Here is a 23,045-nt window from a genome sequence, read left to right on the forward strand (position 1 = left end):
CACGAGTTAATCACATCGAATTGTACGAATTTAGTATAATAAATTAATATGTAACAGAGGTGACAAATTTGTACTGAGCATAGCAACAATCGAAAGGTTTTTTTTATCATTTAAAATGGGAAACAGCAATTCCAATCAATACCCTCATACTGTTATATGAAAGTAGTCATACGCATGCATGTATATATGCAAAATTACAATTAGTCTGAAATCAAAGTCAACAAATTATTTCAATTTATAAATACGAAAATACAAGTTTAAATGATAATAAAGCGAATGTGTGGCAACGCAGCAAAGAGACAAAGCAAAGTGAGAACTCGTTAACCACAATCAAAATGCCAAGTAATCATAACTAGTGTAACGATTATTGATACTTGTGTAATGTACTATTTAAATATTAACTAGCACAAAATGATTAAAACATTAAATTGAAGTAACAAATTATATTAAATGTGTAAAATAAATTATACAATATTTAAAATCTAACACCTAGTTGTGTTTCATTAAGAAATCAAAAAGTAAGTATTGACAATTTCACAATGTTTTAGAAAAAATTGCATTTTCTGTAATTTCCCCGGTTGAGCTGTCAAACTTACATAGGAAATGTATACAGAAGCTTCCTCCTTATTCTTTCATAGTCTCACGAACCACTAAAATTACCTTTTTCTTTACTTGCGTGGAAACCGCTTACGCTGTGATAGCCGAGTTAACAACAGCGCGTCAATTGTTTCTTCCTTTCACAATTTAGAGCCAATTTGAAATAACAAGTGCAGCCAGGTTCTTCTCCACCTGATCTCCCCACGGAATGGAGGTCTTCCTCTTTCTGGAGCGGATTTTGAGGCTGACATTGTTGTTGTTGCAAATACTGGTTTGAAGATAGACGAAATTAGCTACGACTTCGAAATTATGACTCAACAGTTAGATGAAGCCAAGTCGGGAGAGTGATGATTGCGTATTTGATGACAGGAGCTATTTCGTCTTGCAATGATGTTAATACCATTGCCGTACGCCAACAGCTGTACACTCTTATAGAAGATGGTACCTTCTCTATTTAGTTCGAATTATTTAAGAGTAGATTGAAGAAGTCGCACGAAAGGGAATCTCTTTGGCTGAAATCTCGTTTGGTATCAAACGGCTGGGAAAGGTCCTTCCCGATCCTGACGGAACTTTTGGTATTGCTTAACGGCAGTTTACAGTTTACATAGCTGTATTAGTTTTGCATAAAGGTGGTGTGTGGTGATTGATCTGTTTGGTGGCTTTTCGCTCTAGTATTATTGTTCATATGGGCTATGAACGTTCTGCAACGTCCCACATCGCATCACCTCACGTCACGTCATATCACATCACGTCACGTCACAACACCTCATCACAGAACAGTTCACAACATACACTAACACTCATCAAACGCAGTACTTAACACCGCTCATTATTACAACAACCACGCGATCATCAACGAGACGACTCGGATCTACTATTCACCACCCAAACTATGAAAAGCGATAGATCCGAACGGGATCCTTCTCTTTTTCGTTTCATCTGTGAAGAAAGACCGTCGACCCGCAATTATTTATAACATTTTTCCTAAAACCGCAACATCCGCATTTTTCTATTTGTGACTTTCCGCCAAAGTGACGCAGTGAAACCAAAAAAATACAAATTAAATAAAATTGTTACACAAATAAAAAAAAAAAAATATATATATACATTAGTTGGTGAAATAAACTTTAATAAATATTCTGTATTCAATATTTATTGTGCGATAGAAAGTGCTTTTTATTTGGCATAAATTGGTATACTATATCAAGTAAGTATACTAGTGTTAACAATTACAGATAACCATATTTTGGGCCTCGGCGAAATCGATCAGCCTCACCTCATTTGGGGACGTTTTAATTGAGGCTGAATTTACCGACTTTTGCACAACACCAAAGATACCTTCTTTGGTCACCCTGGCGTAAAAGTCGCCCAGCGCGAATTGGATATCTTGGCGGGGGCAGCTTTCATAGGTGCGTTTTAAGCGCTGATAGAAGACTTCTTTGGTCACATCGTCCTTCTTTTCAGTCGGGCGTGAGCGCAAATCAGCGATATGTTGAGAAATTTCTCTTTGATGCGCATTGTGGCTAGACGTTTATCCACCGGGGTGAATTCCAGGACACAAAATTTTCCATATCTTTATATTGCCACTGTATATATGTATGCTACAAGAGCCTCAGTCCTTGTCCCGTCCATCGAATTTCTTAGTCGGCGGTGATGTCAGCATTTATTCTTTATTTTGGCTACTCACGTACCCTGCTTCAGCTATATGTAAGATAATCGTTTTTGACCACTTCAAAGTGAATGCCGCTCTCGGAGTACTTCCTCACTTGCCTGAACTTCTACACATGACGGCATCCTTCAAAATAATATAAGGGACAAAACGGTTGTATTTTGTATTTGTCGCATTATCGGATAAGCCCTTTTGGAGTCTTCTCTTAAACCCCAAAAAATATAGCAATTTGCTTTGCATATTCTGAAAGGTGCCTAAAGAATTAAATTATTAAATTGTTAGTGTTCACCACTGTCCAAGCAAATTCGCTCACAGAGTCTTCAAGTCTTCGTCGTTCAAGTAAACAAGCTCAAAGGTCCAACATCGTGTAGATTTACTATAGTTTCTTTTTTGACATTCGAAATCTTCATTGGGATTACATATCCCAATCAAAAAAAGTGTAGGTGTTTTAAGTCCAATTTTTATAAATTCGTGTATAACTGCAACATTGTATTTGTACATAAAATTTACAAAATAAATTTGTATATACATATATGTGCATTTACTTTTTTTCTCATTGTAAAATACCAACAGTGTACAATTTGAGGCTTACCCATGCGCACCACAACCAATATTTTTGATAAAAGCGACGATATTTTGCCGAACTTGCATATTCTTACTGATCTTTAGAAATATTTTTTGTTTACATTGTGAAATAGCCATAAAAGGCTGTGTTGGGGATGGCTTACGTTGGTGTTCAATTGAAAAAGTAATAAAAATACAGGAGTTTAAAAATTGTTGAGACACATTGTTCCAGTAGTCTTGAAGGGGTTAAATACAAATGATTTGCGCATTCTCGCAAAACTGGTGGAAATTCTGGCTCCTTGATAAAATTGAAAACAGGAAAGACTCTAGTGGTAATGAGAACCAATAAATTTTAAGCGCTTTTTAACGAAGAACAGTTTTCCAGGATTTAACTATTTTCTTGGCAGAGAATGTATGTAGGTTATCAACATTCTCTGTTGATGATAGCAGAGAATCTTAACACTCTCTGCTATAATTCTGGGCAATGCAGTTCTTCTAAGAGGCACCTGCCGGCCAGTGGTGGTAGTACAGTGCACTACTTTGCCGACAGAAATTTAACATGCAAAGTCAGAGAAATATTGGGAACAGAATCGTCAGAACAAGGAATGCCAATGAACATTATTGAATTTAAATCAGAGAATGTTATTATATTGTTAAGGCGCGAATGTTAGCTGTTCTAGAATGTAAATTATTATGAGCGAGCATTGAAAACAAGCAAGGGGACTCAGCGAACGATATACATAAATTGTGACAAAAAAACACACGGAAATTGTAATTAAATTCCCCGAATAAATGGTCTTTCAGAGAAATGTATATTGCTAAGTTGGTAGGACTGCCCTTAATTAATATGCCAAATACGAGCTCGATTTGTTAACCAGTTTGTATACAGCAGCTCCTCAATAGTGCTTTGCGATTTTTATATTGGATAAAAATATCGAACAAAGAATTGTCTAAAATTTTGTATTTCTAACCAAATATCGTATGCGGAATCGTTGCGAATGTTGAAAAAGGCTTACGCAGGTTCCGTTTAATCAAAAACATAAGCATACGAGCGGTACAAAGCCTTCAAAGACGGCTGAGACATCATTGAAGACATGCCTCCTTTTGGACGACCTTAGAGATCTTTAACTGATGATAATATTAAAAAAGTAAAGGATATCGTGCTTCAAAATCAAGCATGTGTTAGATATGTAGATGGCTAGAGAGCTCGAGATCTTTCCCATGCCTGTTCGAATGATTTTGGTGGATATTTTGGGTATGAAAGGCGTTCTTGGGCGACTGAGTTTTTTTTTTTTTAAAGAGTACCGTGTCCAAAGGGGCATGCCTTAAGTGCGAATTCCGATCCCACATGCATGGAAAGCTCCTTTTTAGTTAAACAGATTATTTGTACATGTAAATATGAACTTTTTGTAATATCATAGATATTGTAGGCGCAAATCTGAATAGAATATAAGAACAATTGTTTCGTTCATTGCGTGGTGTATTTTTCTTTTCGAAATTATATATTTTGATATTCGCTCATGTAAAAACTAAAAGTCAGAACTCAAAAAGATGTGAAAGAAAAGGACTTAACATTTGCGTCATCTTTATTTATTAACATTCTTTGCTGTTGGCATGAACCTCAAGGAATCACATCCAAATGAACATGCCTGCGTCTGATAATATGATAATGTAGGTGAGTAAGTGAAGGATATTGGTTTTTCTAAAGTCGCGTTTAGCCGTCACAGGTACAGTTATAAGCAAACATTTCTAAGCACATCATGTTTTAAAATGACAAAGTACCACCGAAACATACAAAAATAGTTCACGTTAGAAGTACGATAGAAACCCCAATGAATAATATGCCATCTACAGGCTGAGAGAAAAGTAGTAAATGTAGAGTTACAAAAGCCCTACTTCCTTTAAATCAGCTCTGTTTAGAGAGAAACTAAAGCAGCTGTATAAGGAAAGATAGAGGCAGACGAACAACAAGGAAAGTATTAACAAAAATGACAATCAAATGCACATTCAAAACAACAACAACTTTTATGGTTGCACTAAAAACAAAAATACAGCCTCAGCCGCACGACAAAACAATTTACTTCCTACTGCGAAACAGCGTAGAGCAACAACAAACAGCAACAAGACGAAATCGCTGCAAAGAAACCAGACAGAAATGTCGACAATTCTGAAAGTAACTGTTGTTTTCGCGAAGAGATTCGCATTACACACCGTCAATGAATACGAAGAGGCAGTTTGCAACTTCTGCAACAACAAACGCGTAACGCAGACTTTTGTTTTGCCAACGCGGAAATAAAGCAAAAGCGTTGATTTGTATTCGAACAGCAACGAAAATAAAGCGCAACTTTGAGACATTATCTTTGGAGGATACAAACTGTAAAGAGGGGTGAGCAGTTGCCTTATCTTCAATGTAGATGAACAACTCACTCTCAGAGCGATTTATTATATAATTTGTGGCCTTGTATTACCAGCTTTTCCAGCTTTGAGACCACTGTAACACTGTTATCGATTGTCCATATCTATTGTTGGTTATCGAAAGCATTTTTTGCTACCTTCTTGCGTACTCAAGGTCGCGGTAATGCCAAAGAAACGCACATTTTCTACATTACTTGTTTAATTTACAGTTGCCCCCTCGACTTCCGGCCTAAATTTTGCAAAACTCTAAAACAAATAGTTTCACTGCCGTGCCAAGTGCAACCGGCTCACAAATATGCTTACGTGCTGGACCAAGTCAAAGATTTCAAAAAATGCACAAACACATATGTATAAGCGGAATAGCGGAATAGCTGTCGCAAGCTGAGTTTAAGGCTATAGAAGAACCATTTGTTTTGCAAAAATAACTTTGCTGCACTTTCCTTGGTTTGGTTTTACAGAATGCATTTGACAGATCGCACTGAAATTTGTTATTGAAATGGCGTTGAAAAATAAAATATACATTTAGTGAATTTAATTTTTAAATTTTTGCTGCGGCGTTTGCAATGAAGTTTTTGTGAACTTCCGCTGCTAATAATTCAATTTTTTAGAAACACTTGTTTATGTGCCAGCATTTCAGCTAACGGCATTTATCTCTACCAGCAAAGACTGCAATCCATAGATTGTACAATATCTTTTAAATATTTATGCTAAGTACGTCCCGGGCTTCGGCATGCTTGAAGATATTTGTTGTTTACCTGTGTAGCTCATACGCCACGGCGAACAATTCAGATATGTAAATATTGTAATAGCACAATGCGCCATTCTAAGGCGATGATCAAATTGGTGGTGTTAACGTACAGTTAAGATATTTGTAATAGTGGTTGGCGCGTTGGACTTATATTGCGAGAAAAATTTAGGTCTGATTTTGAAGTGAGGCCCCTTTCCAAAATTGAATAAATTTCAAGAAACATTTGGTTTGTCTAATTTTTACGCATTTGTAATGCGGTACAATTTTTTGTCATTGCCCGATTAGGTGTTCTTCTCTTTCTTTTGTTTTCTTGTTAAGCAACTGCTTTGTCGTGAATCACTTAAGCACCGCCGAATGAGTCAATCACATTTCCAAACAGTTAGATTGTGTAGCGAAATATGTGTGTCAAAATAGTTAAAACTTCAGCGCTCGATTACAAACCATTCAATGCACCCTGCCGCGGCATCCACCGGCCGTTGTGTTGTAGCTGTGCGCGCTCGCGGCGTGTTGGTGGCGTTGCACCAACTTTAAGCGGTTCCCAGAGGTCAACGGCAGGATAAGAGTGACTTTATTTTTGTTTGAACGATATTAAATTTTGTGCGCAGAATTTCAACGGCTACTCTTGCAGCTGCGCTCTCGCTCTAGCACCGATAGAAATAAATATTTGCCCACTTGCAGTTGGTTGGCTGCCTTCAGGCTGGCTGCTTTTCTAGAGTTGCATTCGCAAATTTTGGCAAAGTTTTGAACGCGTTTGTTTCCTTACTGTTGTTGTGGTTGGGTTTCGTTTACTTTTCATTAAAGTGTAAATGTGCCATTCCGCTTTGCGTGATGTTTCTCATGAAGTTTCTTAAGCCTTACTGAAATTCGTTTGTCTGAAAGTACCAAATTACTTGGCAGCATTGATATAGACACAGAAGTTTCAATTAGTCCTTGCGAACTCATATCTCGTTATTGGTTACTAAGATACTCATTGAGGTTCAATCATTATAAGAGCCAGATGCTTTTGATAAATGTTGCAAGATTTCTGGAGAATGTCGCTTGATTTAAGCTTTTGTATCTTTTTATGAGATTTCTTTCCCCACACACACATGCACATAAATGTATGCCTGTGCTCACGAAGCACAAAGTTAAAGCGGATAAATAAATAATTTAAACAAGCTATGTCCTCATTCTCATTTTCATTCGTCATAGTGGCATCAATTAGAGCACTAACCTCAAATGCATTTATCTCAAAAATGGCACGACAAAAGTTTACGCTCTGCGAAAGTGATTCTAGTTTCTACCAACACATGGTTATATAGTGTATTTACAGTAAAAATTAAATTCGTATATAACGAAATTAGTATTTCCAATTGTAACTGTGTCACTTGTGTCAAACAAATGGAGCCAAATTAAGTAAATTTTCAAAAATCAAATTTAGTCAACACTTGGGTGGGATACAGTTTTCTGACAGCATCATCAATTTGTAAACGTAATTTTGTTATCAAAGTTTTGGGCAGCTCTGCTTCAAAAACTAAAATTCATTTACTCACGCTTAGCTACTGCTTATGCCTCCTCCAACAACTACCCGCCCAATCAAAGAGGACAACTCCAACTCTGAGCGTTTCGTTCCGGTCAAACAATATGCTTTACTGTTTCCTTGATCGTGGACTTATAGAGTCTGAGAAGGGCCTTAAGAATTTAACATCGATATTGTTGTCTGAAGAGATGACCTCAAAGTTCCGCCTCAAAAAAGGAGGTTTATGCTTTGAAAAGTGTATCAGTTAATCTTTTTTCGTAATTCCATATAAATATCTTTTAATATAAAAAGCTGTACCAAGTAAGACACTGTTTTGGCGCGATTTATCTAGCTATAGCTGACTGATTTGCTAAACTTTGGCATCTCAATTCACTGAAAGCGCGTACTTACACCCACACATAGCAATCTTCTGGACTTATGGCTTGGCGCTGCCACCAAAGCACCCTCGCATTCAAGCGTTTTAATATCTCCATATAACTATTTGCATCCACTTCACTCCCATCCGCAACATTACAACAAACACTGCAATACATATGCACAGGCGTACATATGTCTCTATAGCAGCTCATATGAAAATTCGTATCGATATTTTTTAAATTTTCCACATCATTAGATTAACTCACTCGAGTGAATTTTTCATCTTACGCGAAAGTCACAAGCGCTCGTCTACATATACATATTTAGTATATACATATATATATATATATATTTGTATACATTATTGCAAAGTTATAATATTGCAAGAACTTAGAAAACATTTCCTCTTCTAAAAATCGAGATATTACCTTTATGGATATGAGCTGCATACCGAAGATTTTCCATGAAAAAATTTCTACTAATAAAATATCCATACATATATATAGTCGAAAAAGTCCTTTCGTATTTCTAAATTTCAACTTATTTTTTTATATTTCTAATGAACTTTAATGAACACAATGTAAACCAATTTGGTTGACCACTCCGCTAGAGACAATATTTCATCAGGGTGAAACTTCTCAGCGAAAATCTGCGATAAGTCATTTTCACAGGCTTCTATTGAAGCCGACTTTACTTCATTAAGAGAGTTATGCATTGACCGAAACAAATGGAAGTCCCATGTTGCAAGGTCAGGGCTGTATGATGGATGCATCAAAACTTCCCAGCCAAGATCTCCCAGTTTTTGCCGAGTCATCACAGATGAGGGTGGTCTAGCGTTGTCCTGATTGAAAACGAAGCCCTTTCTAAAGATCAGTTCTGGGCGTTTTTTTTTCTCGATTGCTTCTTTCAATTTCATCAGTTGTTGACAGTAAAATATAGCATTAATCGTTCGACCAGGCTGGAGCAGCTCATAGTGGATTATTCCTTTCCAGCCCCACCAAACATTCTTCACATCGTTCAGTTGTCATTATTACTTTCTTGTAAGGGTGTTTTGAAGGCATGACTACCGCCTAATGGGAGAACGGTGTTACTGACTGAAATTATTCTTCTAACCAAACCATATACATACATATGTTCTTGTATGCATGTGGCTTAGGGACGTCTGGTATATTTCTAACTAGTTTAGTTTCCATTTGAAAATGTTCCGTGTAAACCAAACTTTTTGACTTGAGGTTCTTTGCTAAAGACCACACATACAATATACTTGTACGTTTAAGTTTGTTATTCAAAAGCTGTCGATTGTTATCTGTTCCCAAATAATATCTCATTTTATTTACCCACTATTTAATTAAGCTTCGGTGGAGCTTTTGCTCAAGTCGATAAAGAAAAATACCGCTAATTTTTAAGTATTCCTGAAGATAACTATTTTTCCCTTTATTTGATTGACTGCTTGTAGGGATATTTTTTATTCTTCCTTCGCTGGGCTTACTATTGTGGGCAAAAATAGTAAGACTTTTTCGTATGAATTAAAACCCATCCGTCAAAATATTGTTTTTCTAGGTCAGTCAGTGACAAATGTCACATTAAAATAATCTTTAGTGTTTAATATACGTTTGTCTTTCTGAAGTACTATATGTATATGAAGTGCATTCGGCGATTTTTACGTAGAGTGAACTTATTCCACAAATTATTGAATTTTGTGTGTGGAATAAAATTTCTGATAAAAATTTCAGAATGTTGGAAACGGCCGTCGGTGATAATTGTTTGTCGTTAGCAAATGTTTTCGTTTGGTACAAGTTACTCACGACGTTGACGACGAACCACGTCCAGGTCGGATAATAACATTATGATTTGTGCTTGAGAATCGACGTAACAGTCATTTTGAAAGGTCCTTTGGGTTTAAGAAAAGTGAAAGCACGATAGATTCCAAAACCACTACATTTTTCGAAAAACAGCGACGCCTTAACATCTGTGAAAAAAATCTTTCCGACTACCGGAATGTCACTAAACGTATTATTACTGTCAAAGAGTCTTGGATCTATGCTTACGATCCTAAAATAGTTGATCAGTCGGCCGAACATCGTGGAAAATGTGAGCCGAAGCCGAAAAACCACGTCAAAGTAAGTCAAAATCAAGGTTATGTTGAAAGTTTTCTCCAATTATCGAGGTGTGGTGTCCTCTGTTTCCTTCCGATCGGCCAAACTATCAAAAAGGAATTTTTGTTTAGTAAATATATTAATTTGTGCATTACATCATCTACATTTTTAAGTACGAAGGCGAACCTGCATTCGATTTACAATCAACATTTTGAGACTTCCGAAAATGCTAAAATTTTTGTGCGTGGACATGCGTGGACTGTTTTTAAATTTATTGTGGATTCCAAGTCTCATTAAATCGGCAATTTATGGCATTATAAACATTTATTGTGTACTAAAAAAATATTTTTATATTTCCTTTCAGAAAGTGGTGAACTGAGTCGAATTCTCCCGCAATAAGCTCAACGCTTTGGAAAGTGTTGGTCAATGTTGAATTGAGCGTGCTTTTAGCAAATTAAGCTGCTCATTCTAACAAAATTACTGTGTACCTGCGCTTAATTCACCAACCTCCTTTCCTTCTCTTTTTTCACCAACTTCGATATTAAATATTGGTCTAAAGTTATTAGAAAGCTTATGACTTTGATTATTATGACTGTAATATATTTTATATTTGTCTATTGGCTAAAGCATGGAGATCTAACTTACATAAATTCGATTTCATTGCTAAGATTAACTTAAATGTATTAAGGAACATTGTTGAACTTCAGAAGACATTCGTAAAGCGATATTTTCATAGTTTCAGGCAAAGTGAATAAAGCTAGTATGCCCAGGAGCATACCCAGCACCCCTACAATGAAGAAAAAGTGCGGTTCGTTGAAATCCGTGTAGAATACCAGCAAAGCCAGCGCTATTTGCACGAATTGTTCGCAAACTACTACCAACGCCAAGCAGCACGCCTTCGCAGACACGGTAAATGCTTCTGACATATACACACTGGAGATCAACGAAACGCCAGCGCATATGAAAGCCTGATAGCACCACATCAGGTAGACGACCAATTCGAATGTCAGGTGCGTCAGTAGAACCAACGAAATTTGCTCGTAGATATACCGCAGCACGCCAGCCAAGAGAAACGCGCAAGTTCCAGAGAAGAGCAGGCAAATAACAGCGATCCTTCTGCGCCCACATATGTCCACGCACAAAGCGCCCATAACGCTGCCGAGCACACCGCAAAGAGACAAGAGGTAAACACAGTTTGTGGCGCAATTCAAGCCCGTCATACTTGCGGTGACAAATGTGCGATTGACGGGCAACGACAGCGAAATGGTGCCGTAGCAACGCAGTAATAGCATCTTGAGCAGCGGCAGTGAGTTGCTCTTGCGCACCGCCTTTCGCGCCATCGGGCGCGCATCATGCTCCAGCATCTGTTTGCAATCCTCATGCTTTTGCGTCAACTCTGCGCTGGTGTAGCTGGTGCTCTGTAGTCGATTCATTACACATGTGGCGGCTAAGTCACGCTCTTGCATATGCAGCAGCAGTGGCGACTCGAAGCGGTAGAGGGTGTTGCAGGCCAGCGCACACAGCGCCACCAAGATTACCACAGTGCCATGTAATTGATTTAGGTGCAGCGGATAGCCCTTTGTGGGCTCGTATAAGAACCACAGTCGCGTGCAAAACAGCTGCAGACAGATGCCTAGCCAAAGAAAAACTCGCTCGCTGGAAACCAACAAGCCGCGTATGTCTTTGTGTGCCACCTCCCCGGCTGTCACGAGGCCCTGTACTTGATTGATGCCATAAGCTGAGCCTTCCAATAAGCAACTGCACAGTATGCAGGCAAATGAGGTGGGTGCGCAGGCAAAGAGCAGGCCCCCAAGCAGAAGGAGTGTGCCGCTTGTCCCCTGAAAAGATAAAAATGCGATAAGGCAAATAGTAAATGTACAGTTCGTCAGCAAATATAGATAATGGTTCATATGCAAATTCCTCTTACGGTGTTCTCATTAATTTGAAAGCTCTCCCTCCCTGAAGTGCGTGCGTAATCTATGGGCATTAAATTGATTAGGGTCTACTTAGGTAGCATTATTGGTAAGTACTATTTTTATCAAGTGGAAAATTGAATCAGATAACACATTTGGTACATTTAGGTAAACGAGACCGTGTGTGTTACTTGTATCTATTTTAAGAAATAAGTTGGGTATCGCCCGAGAACCCCGTGTTTGCAGAAGTTTTCTTAGTCTTTGGATTTAAAAATTGTTGGCCACTATTTCCTCAATGGCTAGCTTCGGAGTTATCTTGTATGATCTTAACTTGTGTTGTGTTATGCGTTCGCGAAATAATAATTTTCTAATCAGCTAAGCCATGCTCAGTTGTAACCTAATATTTTATACTTTTGCAACTAGCAGGAATCAAAGCCATAGAAACAACTTGAGGAGATAAACGTCAATCAGATCGGAATCGAAGCAATTTTATATATACATATTATTTATAGAGTAGTCGAAAAAGTCTTTTCGTATTTCTAATCAAACTTCCATTTATTTATTTTTTATATATAATGTATTTTAATGAACCAGATATAAACTCTTTTCATCGAGCACCTTTTGCCATTTTTTTGCTGGAGACATTATTTCATCAATATAAAACTTTTCTGATTTCTCGGCGAAAAACTGCGACGAGCAATTTTCACAGGCTTCTCTTGCAGCAAATTTTACTCCATTAAGGGAGTTCTGCATTGACCGAAACAAATGGTAGTCCGATGGTGCTAGGTCAGCGCTAAGTATATGGCGGATGTATGAAAACTTCTCTGTTATGGTCTCCCAGTTTTTGCAGAGTCATCAAAGATATGTGTGGTCTAGCGATATCCTGCCCTTTCTATTGATCAGTTCTGTTCTTTTTTTCGATTGCTTGCTTCAATCTCATCAGTGGTTGACAGTAAAATGTAGAATCAAAATCAATCGTTCATGGTATCCAAAGATCGGGCTTCTTTTTGTAGCTAGCCTTTTTTAAAAGTTTCAAAACTGTTTTCTGATGAATGTTAAGTGCCTTAGTGATGTCATTTCTGCTTATATGACGTTCCTGCTCAATATTTTCCATAATTTCATTGACTTTTTGAACGATAGGTCGACCAGAGCTAGGTGTGTGTTTCATATCGAAATTTGTAGAACGGAAGCGAGCGCACCATCGTTGTGCTACCCTTTTTCGACTACCCTATCATTTTATGTAGTAACTATATGAGAGATGTGGTAGTATCGATCGTGTTTTATCTATTAACTATTATCATGCCACATATTAATACTCATATACAATCCTATGAAGTAAAGTCAGGCGAATGTTGGAAAACACTGATGTTAGTTATATGGTGACGAGGTTAAGATTTCGCCCAATCATATCTATTTTAAGCACAAAGATATACTGAGTAAAATATGTTATCTCAGTGTTAGAGATAACTCAGATATTGACCGATATATGCCGCATAAAGTCACCCAGAAATTCGAAAATCTTTGTAGGTATATATTAACTAAGGGAAGTACTGACTTGATTAAGCCCATTTTTGACAACAGGAATACTAACTTCCGGGAGGGATTCTCTCTGAATTGCGAATATATATTTCACATTTTGACTGATACTGAAATTGTGCTATCTGGATATAGATAAATCAGGCCGTATCTAAATATCGACCCTTTACAGCTTGTCCAGACAGGCAACCGGATTTAAACTCGTCTCATTATTTTGATCATTTACATATACAAAACTTTAAATATATCTCGCTTAGTTTTAGGCGGTAAACAGAACCGTCCCTCTTCTAAGGACTTTATACTTTTTTTTTTTGTTTAACAGATAATAAAGGGACGGTGGATCGTTGATGGTTAGCAATTTACTCGTAATGATAACTAAAGAAAGCAAAATAAGCTCCCGTATTGAAGCTGAATGTGATAACGCTAGCTTATCGCCAATAAAGTTCAATTTTTCTTAATATATGCTTGGTATTTAAGATAGGGCAGAATTTAATTAGCCCGGGGTCGTCTTCTAAACCATAATGTGGGAACTTATCGCTGTATAACATTCATCGTAAACAATGTGAATTATGTAGGTGTATTTAGATACGTACATGTGATATATTCTTGTTAACGCGGTGGACGAACGCGCCTGCCATGATTGCTCCTGCAGCTACGCCAACAAACCATGCGATTGTCAGCAGATGGGTGTCGATGAGCGTTTGCGAACCGCTAACTGGTTTTTCAAATATACACCAAGCCAGCTTCAAGCCACCAGCGAAGAAAATAGTAGACGCTGTAAGATGAATACAAAATTTGATGACAAATATTTTTCGAAAAACATGTTTTTAATCTTTATTTAAGAATCCGTCTGAAGTGGAATTGTGGTTTGTGGCCCATATGAATTGCGTGCACAAAAGGTTTAATAATTTATCATAGTCTTTATCTCTGGCTTCTCTTCAGTTGTCGAATAAATCTTTATATACCATATGGTTCCGTTTTTGAATCCCGGAATTTGTTGCGAGATCACAGTTTATTGCCTGATTGTCAGTATTAGAAGAGCGCGTGCAGCCAAAACTCACCTGAAGTCATTGCCTGAAATTGAAGTCGATACCGATAGAGCATACGCAGCCATGATTGTTTGCCCGGCTCCTCGATGCTGGGTGGCAGGGGCATCACGTATAAATCGTGTGTGTTGAATTTATGCTTTGCAGTTTAACTTCAAAATACTTTTTACTGCTACTTTGATAATTCACGTATTTACTTTCATCGATTTTATTGATTATTTTTACAACAACTCCACCGTAGCTTTTTCGAAAACTGCCATTCTGTAGACTGCTATTAGACCTGCGACGGATTGGTTTGCACTTTTACCATGCACTCACGCAATTAGAGAGACACTTAAGACACTTAAAAATTCGTGTTGAAGTCTGACTTTGCCTATGATAGACGCTCAGCGGACTTGCTTGCTTGTTCCACTGACTCGCAACTGGTTTGTATTGCCAAAGAAGCGACTGCTGATAACGAAGCTCACTTTTGCCAACGTTAATTTGCACACAGGTATGAACATATGTGTGCATAGCAGTCAATATTATCGATCGTCAATATTTATCAGCGATAAGATAGTAATACCATGATTTAGAAAAGATCATCATTGGCAGACTGGAGGCCGGTTATTTGCTTTATTTATATCAGTGTTGTACTGAAGAGCTTTGCCGTACTTCTGAGAAGATATTTGGCGCTTTGTTAGTGTAAAACACCACATAAATGGCGCATTTTGTTAAATAGTTAGAAAAGCGGAAATTGAACCAATGCCGACCATGTTTTAGCCACGCGCAGTAGCATTTCTACACCTACTAGAGCTCATGCGTTGATAAAGTGAATGAGGGCTTACGGAATGCCATATGAGACAAATTAGTAGATACAATTGATAGCTAAAATATGTCAAAACTAATATTGTTTAAATATTTCCAGCCTTAAGTTCTAATTAAACAAATAATATTGGTGTTTTGGGTAAAAAGTAAAAGGCCTATTCTTGGATACACATACATCCTTATGACCTTTTAAAGTGGTTTAACTGGACGCAGCATTAAAGGTAGTAAAGAGTCTATAACTTGATAGATTGTAGAATTCTGGTTTTGCAACCACAATCCAGTCTTTAATAAAAATGACGTCAGGGTGAACTTTTCCTGGATTTTTCTCTAAATCTACAGTTCGAGAGGATGACTTTTGTGATGTTACCGGGAAAGAATATTCTTACTTACATAGAACTCAGGTAACTCAGTAAGGGATTGTGAATACTTAAAAACCCAGCAATAACAGGTTTTGTAATGAAGAAAATAATAAGTTGAAGTAACCAATCTGGCAACTTTGATAAGCACTGAATATGTAGCATACTAACATTAAAATGGGTATAATACATGTGGGCACATATAAACTTAACTCTTTATTTTTATACCCTCAACACGGTATATTGAAGTTTTTAACGCCTTGAAGAAAACATCGGAGACCTTTTAAAGTACATACCATATGTTATACGAGCATCAATGAGCAGCTTGACAAGCTGAGTGTCGATTTACCCATGACCCTCTCAAACGGTGGCTTCGCGGCTAGTCCGTAAGGTTTTAAGTTGTTGATCTGAAATTTGCACACAACCGCCGACATCGAAACACTCTGTAAACGTTGGGGGATGGAGTCATGTGTAGAAGTTCTGCGATTGCCATTCATTTGGGAGTGGCCAGAAACGATTCTTTTAGATATGGTTCAAGCGGCTCACGACTTCCGGTCTAAGAACAAGTATCCTTTGGTTAGCCAACGAATTTTCAATTGAAGTCGAGCTAAACTGAGAAGGCGAACCATTCCTCCCCAGGGTTGTGCCCCACCTGCTTTTCTTCGTTAAGTAACTTCAATTTGGAAAGAACTATGTAAGCAAAGAACTAAGCMATTTGATTCAAAGCATGTTTTCAGACTTAGTTGTACATATAGTTCTTACATTCCATACACCTGCCAAGGGTATTATTACTTACCGTTCGTTTATTTGAAAATGGATAAATTAATAAATTTTCTGCACTGAATAGATTTGGTTTAATATCTGAGATAACATCTGAGGGCCAGATTTCAGAGTGGCGTGCGTGGACGCCAGTAGTTATCAGCAATTAATAAATAAATTGTACTTGATGAAAGATAAGCAAAACAAAGCAAAAGCTTTGATCGACATTAAGAGCGATTTTGTGCTTGTGTGTGTAGTATTTCCGCTGGCTGGAGCAAATTAAATTTGAGTGATGTGGTTTTACGATAATATATACGGCCGGCAAAAAAAAAAAAAAAAAAAAAAAAAAAAAAAAAAAAAAAAAAAAAAAAAAAAAAAAAAAAAAAAAAAAAAAAAAAAAACCACATATCCGAAAGAATTAAGTGAAGCAACATAACAAAAAACAACAAATTTTAAAAACTAAAAATTTTCGCTCAATTTTAAATATTTTTATTTCACATAAATTCTCTTATTCATTACATCAAGACTCACCGCGACCTCATTTAATGAGCTCAATACTGAATGCAATAATATCAATACTTAATATCATTCGTGGTGTCTATTGCATTCTCTCTTCACTACAAAATTATATTTTCGTGGTACAAAGGTTCATATTTTCGCTGCATGATCTCATGCCAACATTTCTCACATTTAGTCTGCCTCTACTTGGCCTTTGTTTACTTCCTGTTGGAGACTTATTGTTGCTGTCACTATTATTGTTTGTATTGGAAACATGCTTAATGTCGACTTACTTACATGTGTCTTTTTTTTTTCCCCCAAAAAAAGAGAATTCATAGCCATCGTGCCAAATTAGTAAGTTGGGTTCTTTGGAGTTCTGAAGTTGATTATTCATTTGTATTTTGTGTGTTTTTAGGTAAAGGTTAAAATATCCGTGATTCGCTGTTGAAGTGACAAGTTGTTTAAATGTTTTGCAGACAACACGCCTTAAATGTGTTTTGAATAAAATCGGAATATAAATTAAAATAGTAAGTGTAGGGAAACCAGAGCTGTCAGCTAATATCTAGTAGGAGCAATAAAGTTAATGCTGCCTATATACCTTACCAACTATATTTATGTAGCTGCACAAAAACAAACATTTGCTTAGTAGGGTGGTGTAGTAAAAGGTGATCTATTTCGAGGTTCTCTATTTTTTTTTTTTAAAGAAAAATAAGCTTCTATGTTATTGAGAATGTTTGTTATCATTTGAAAGAACATTTTTAGCATTTATTTTTTTGAAAACCTCTCTACCAAATGTTGGCCGCGGATACGTCTCAGATAGTCCAACCGTTGAGATTGTCCGCTTAGACTTTAGACTTTACTTTTTATCCTCAAAGGAAAAAGTCGTTGTGACATTACACGATCTTGGTGGGCAATTGACCAGTCCATAACATGAAATTACCTGCTCACCGAAAATAAAACTGTTCATTGATGTGGGAAATTTCTTTTTGAAAACAAATGTCACAGAGATCACGGTCTTCAAATTCAGGCATCAAATAATCGGTTATCATGGCACCATAATGGTCACCATTGACGGTTACGTTCTAACCAGACACAAATCACACCAAATCGTTGTTTTTTCTAGATGAAATGGCGACTATTGAATCTCTTCAGGTTGCTCTTCGTCCCCAATGCAGAAATGCTTGTTTACATACCCATTGAGCCAGAAATGGACCTCATCGCTTAACAAAGTACAGCTCGTAAACGTTGGATCTTCTTGAAAGTTTTTAAGTTTTTGTGTATTTTGTACACTTTTCATTTATGATTTCGACGTAAAATTCGCCAAGTCGTTCCATACGTCAGCCCGAGTTGCTGCGAACGACGTCCAATCGTCTCTCCACGGTCTTCGTGTACACTCTCAACTACGGCTACTATATTTTGTTCAGTGTGTACGGGACGTGATTCTATTCGTTCGAATATTATCCAATAATGACTGCTGAGTCTCAAGATAGGTGACGGTGTTGGGAATAGTACGCACTACTGAGCTTTGGCTTACTTGATATTCATGGAGTTCAAATGGACTTGACTGATTGTCTTTTTCGTATGCGCAGCACACCAATTTTGGACCAAACATTATTGTCATCGTAATTTAAATGAAAACTAATGTCTATTTTAATAAGTATTCACCTTTTCATGAGCTATAACTAAATTGAATTCTTTTTATTTGTCGTTTAAAATTTTCAGCTGCTTAAATACATATACATATGTCAATTCGACTGAAGTTTTAAAACCAAAAAATCCAAATGACCTTAATAATTTACAAACGTTATATATTTTGTCGTTAAGACAAAGTAGGCTTAGAGGGAGCATTCCCCAGTGTAATTTGGAATTTGCCTAGGGTGGTAAATTATCTCGGGCCGGCCCTGTATATATGTATAGCGGAAACTTTAGGTGTGTGTCTTTTTTGTAAAGCTTTCAAATGATTTGCAACCATTCCCGAAAGATGTCGCCCGCTTAATCTTTGCATGGCGGCTTATTTTAAATTTATCCTAGCACTCTAACCAGAGAACATTCATTAACATTTGCGTTATAACTATGTATGTATTTACATATAGCTAAATGACTTTTTAAGCCTATATATAAAGTAGATATAAATTAAAGATAATGAAAATGACACACGACTGCCCTGTGACTCTTCTTCTGATTCTTCGGTTACTTTAGCGGGTTTCGTGATTCATGCCTTTGTTGATATATCACATAAATGACATTCGGTGCGGTGTTTTTAGATTCTTTAACCAAAGTTAGGCTCGAATGTGTGCTAAAATGACTTCGTACAATCGAATACAACGAAAAAAAAAATAACTGTATATCTTACTATTTCAATAATTTTTGATGAAGTAAAAAACCTTAGAAAAAATCACAAAGTACTTCATTCATAATGAAATAATATTGTAATTGAATCACACTCATTGGGATAAAATGTTTCTGAATTTACTTTGAGCTTCTTGCAATGAAACTTGCTTAGTCTCTGGTAGACAGAGGAAGCTTAAAACGAAGAACGCCAAATAAAAGACACCAAATGTAATGAAGTATGCGGCCAAGCTGTCTTTGTCTGGCGTACAAGCGCCGATAATAAGTAACACGAGCATCTCCACGATGAAGGGCAGAGCAATGTAGTAGGGTTTTAAGCGCAGCGGAAATGCTTCCGTCAAATAGGCTGAGGACGCGCCGTTGACGAAGCTCACCATTAGCCCCAGCACAAAGAGCATATACAGCACATATCCCATTTTTGACGGAATAAAATAGTTGACGAAGTCATTGTAAATGGCGCCTATGGCGATCGCTAAGACACCGCTAGAAAGTGCGCCGATAAGAAGTACCAACTTGCGACCAACTGAGTCCAGGCAGAAGGCTGCTATGTAGGTGCCTAGCCACAAACACAACCCGTATATTATCCAAGGCCAAGTGATGAATTGTTCTGCATATACTGTAGATGACCATAAAAGTGCTGCCGCAATGGCTGGCGAGAATGACAGTGCAACCAGGCCACGGAGTAAGCAAAGCTTAACTAGTGCTGGTATACATTTATCGCCATTCGGTTCGCTGGCTTCGATGTAGCGCCTATGCTCCTCCAAACGCTGATATGTTTCCTGTGTTACAACGAACGGACGCTGCAGACGTCGCAGACAATCGATAGCCTCATGCTCGTTATTAAGCATCAAGTGAAGAATGGGTGATTCCACTACAAAGAAGTATGACATTAGAAACGCTAATATGGCGTAAATGATAACGATGATGCCGTGTAGCTGTGTGGTTCCAAATGAGTTGTTGGAAGTTGATGCGCTATAACTGAATGAGGACGCGATTACAATTTGGAGGTATATTCCGAGCGATATACTGCCTGATACGAGGATTCCGGCGCCCAAGCCGCGCTGTCCACTGTTCACCTCTTCGCCAATGAGCACAATCATTGGGACGAACACGAGCCCCACAGCGAACCCATTTAAATAACGTGCGACAGCTATGCCGCCGTATTTATCAGCCAATGCCACGAAGAATACACCTCCGATCAGAATCAGAAACGACGAGAATATCTGAAATGTAAAAGAAGCAAAGTCAAAATATTCGATTATTTTCGTTTGTGTTGAACTTACATAAATGAGTTTCTTTGATACGCGGTTGGTGATGAATGCTGAAACTGCAGCTCCGATAATTGCAGCGAGATACCAACATATCATGATGTGGATATTTGTTGTGAAACCCTGCACATTGTCAAAGCCACAGCTCCAAGCGATGTTCATGCCGCCCGAAACCAAAACGAACAGAGCTGAAAATATACCAGACTGGAATATGAATATCGGTACACAAGAACGGTAGGGCAGCAGAATGAGTCATTTAATCTAAAACGAGCTTTGATGATAGTACTAAACTTAATCGAAAGCATTATGTGTGTGGGTTCTTAGTGGTTTTTTGTTAAACAAAATAGTCTTAACAAATAAGTCTCCCTAAAACAATCAAGTCAAACATTTTACTGCGTCTCCAAATCCGATTATTTTGATTTTCCTATCCATTTCGAGATATCGTCAGTATCAATAATCTACCTTCGCCTTATCTGGTAGAAACAAAGATTATTTCAAAATAGAAAAAGAGTAATCTTTCCTTACCTCTCTTACTTGTTACCTGTGAAATGTTTCAAAAGATTCGGCAAAATCGTGTTTGCATTATTGGCAAAGTTTTCGATCAAGTTATAAATGTAAAACAAGGTAAGCAATTTGAAATTGTATTTGTTATTTTTCCTTATCGCAACTGTGATGATTTGATGAATGTAGGTAGCTTTGAGTTAGCATTAGTCACCAACGCTAAGATAAGCGGGTTCAGTTGGTTTTGTACTTTCTAGCTTAGAGGTAAGTGGTATTCTTAATACACTCATAACTTGAAGAGGTGTGGGGCGTGTTCACTTTCATACAACCTCAACCGTTCATATGAAACGATTGTGTCCAAAAAATATTATAAAGACATTGATTTCGTTTACAAAAATATGAAAATTATTAAAACTTTCAGAAAATTGTACAAACAGCTCCTTAAGCTGGTCATGTTCATTACTTCCCTTTCTTAGATTTTTAAAATTAATATTCTTTGCTGCTCCGTTCGTCGTAATGTACACTTTCAATATCAAACAGTGGATAGCAGACGCGATGACCTTCAAGCATTCCAACTCCATCAAAATGCTGACGGAGTTTTTTTCGCCGAAAGCAACCGACATTTCAGTATCAAAAGCAACAACACCAGCCTTGGCGAACAGTGGGAAAATAACAAATTCGAAGAAAATTCCTCTTTTTACTTTACTTTACTTTAGAATGTACTAACGATTTTGAATTTCATTTCTGCTAAGGTGTAAATGATCACAGACTTATAGATTCCGTTTTTTCACTCAGAATTAGAGAAGCCTTCAAAGTGTATTGTCGGAGACAAATTTTCGCTTCTATCAACACCTAATACTAAAAAGTATTTACCTGCTCCGGCTGAGTTCATTTGCGGCTTATTGGCTTGGTTGCGTGCGAACCAACCTTCTGAGGTAGTGGTCTGAGTTCCTATTGTGCCATAGCTTGGCTGTCCAGTCGCCTGGATAGGCGGATATGCGCCACGGTTTTCCATATTCGCTAAAAGCTTATTGTCGTTCAGTTAAAAATAGATGTAGTAACAAGTAATTATTTGCCAACAGCTTTCTCGTTTAGTCGCGCGCATACTGAGTTCTCGAAGCGGGCGATCAGTATATACATACCGGCTCTGTGGAGTACCCTAAACATTATATTGCGTTATAGCTAGCGTGATTGAGTGATATAAGCTTATTGTACTCATATACTGTCAATCCATGGAATATTTATAATGCATTTTTGTTGTAAATTAATCTCTCCAACATGTCTACTTATCACACTTGCGGGAATCGCAACGAACATACGAGAGTGCAATATATTATGTACAATGCTCGCACAAAGAAAGAGTTTCGTTGTAAGCAGTTGAGCGAATCGCGAGAGTCAAGTGAGAGGCGTTCGTCGAAAGTGTAATAGTTCTACATCACTTTTTATAGCTGGCTATCTCATCTACACACAATCATACAAGTATATTATAAAATGCCGATATGAGACTCTCAAAAAAATCTATCGAGTTTCGTTTATGACTTACTTTGCAAATTAGCAACGACGCTCACATTCACATTCATGCTGATAAATGTAATATACGAGTATGTATATAGCTTTGAGTGTAAATATATTTATGGTAAGTTATGATATTGATACTGATTTTTTTCAAATGATTAGATTGATCCGCGCTTAACTCTAAGTAAATTAAAATATCTCTTATCTGGTCAGTCATATCGTTTTACTTTGACATGCCCAATTAAATTTCAAGTTTCTATGTTTTTTATTTAAAAAAGTAGGGAACCTCGAAATGGATCACCCTTTTTATATACCATAGAAAGGGGTTTTTAATAATAGCGCTAAAAAAGAGCTTGTTTCTTAATAAAACAAAAACGGTTTTTGATATCAATGCAATTCCTGTCAAAGTATATTCGATGCAATTATGTATGGAAATCGATTTTTTTTTGCATAGCCATCACAGGCACGCATGCAAAAATCCAGACGCTGAAGCCAATTTTCAAATTTTTCCATAAATCGGCGATACTGTTGC

The 23,045-nt window shown here is 37.3% G+C and overlaps 2 protein-coding genes across 3 annotated transcripts; both read right to left on the reverse strand.

The window, feature by feature from the left end:
- Nucleotides 1–10,543: 10,543 nt before the first annotated feature.
- Nucleotides 10,544–14,884, reverse strand: LOC108968959 (solute carrier family 2, facilitated glucose transporter member 2). 2 transcript variants are annotated; one of them, XM_018933343.1, is made up of 4 exons: nt 14,658–14,884; nt 14,476–14,599; nt 14,008–14,189; nt 10,544–11,803 (listed from the first exon to the last, which is right to left on the reverse strand). In XM_018933343.1, the coding sequence occupies exons 1-4, from the start codon at nt 14,661–14,663 to the stop codon at nt 10,649–10,651; spliced, it is 1,467 nt and encodes a 488-aa protein (XP_018788888.1). In that variant the 5' UTR covers nt 14,664–14,884; the 3' UTR covers nt 10,544–10,648. The 2 variants fall into 2 exon arrangements, with proteins under 2 accessions (XP_018788888.1, XP_018788889.1); XM_018933344.1 differs by having other exon boundaries at nt 14,476–14,884.
- A 4,055-nt stretch (nt 14,885–18,939) lies between these two features.
- On the reverse strand, nt 18,940–22,121 carry LOC108968958 (facilitated trehalose transporter Tret1-like). Its single transcript, XM_018933342.1, has 3 exons — nt 21,872–22,121; nt 20,513–20,685; nt 18,940–20,452 (listed from the first exon to the last, which is right to left on the reverse strand). The coding sequence occupies exons 1-3, from the start codon at nt 22,011–22,013 to the stop codon at nt 19,325–19,327; spliced, it is 1,443 nt and encodes a 480-aa protein (XP_018788887.1). The 5' UTR covers nt 22,014–22,121; the 3' UTR covers nt 18,940–19,324.
- Nucleotides 22,122–23,045: the final 924 nt, after the last annotated feature.

Source organism: Bactrocera latifrons, unplaced genomic scaffold, assembly GCF_001853355.1.
Source record: "Bactrocera latifrons isolate USDA-ARS-PBARC rearing strain unplaced genomic scaffold, ASM185335v1 scaffold_235, whole genome shotgun sequence".
Classification (NCBI taxonomy): domain Eukaryota; kingdom Metazoa; phylum Arthropoda; class Insecta; order Diptera; family Tephritidae; genus Bactrocera; species Bactrocera latifrons.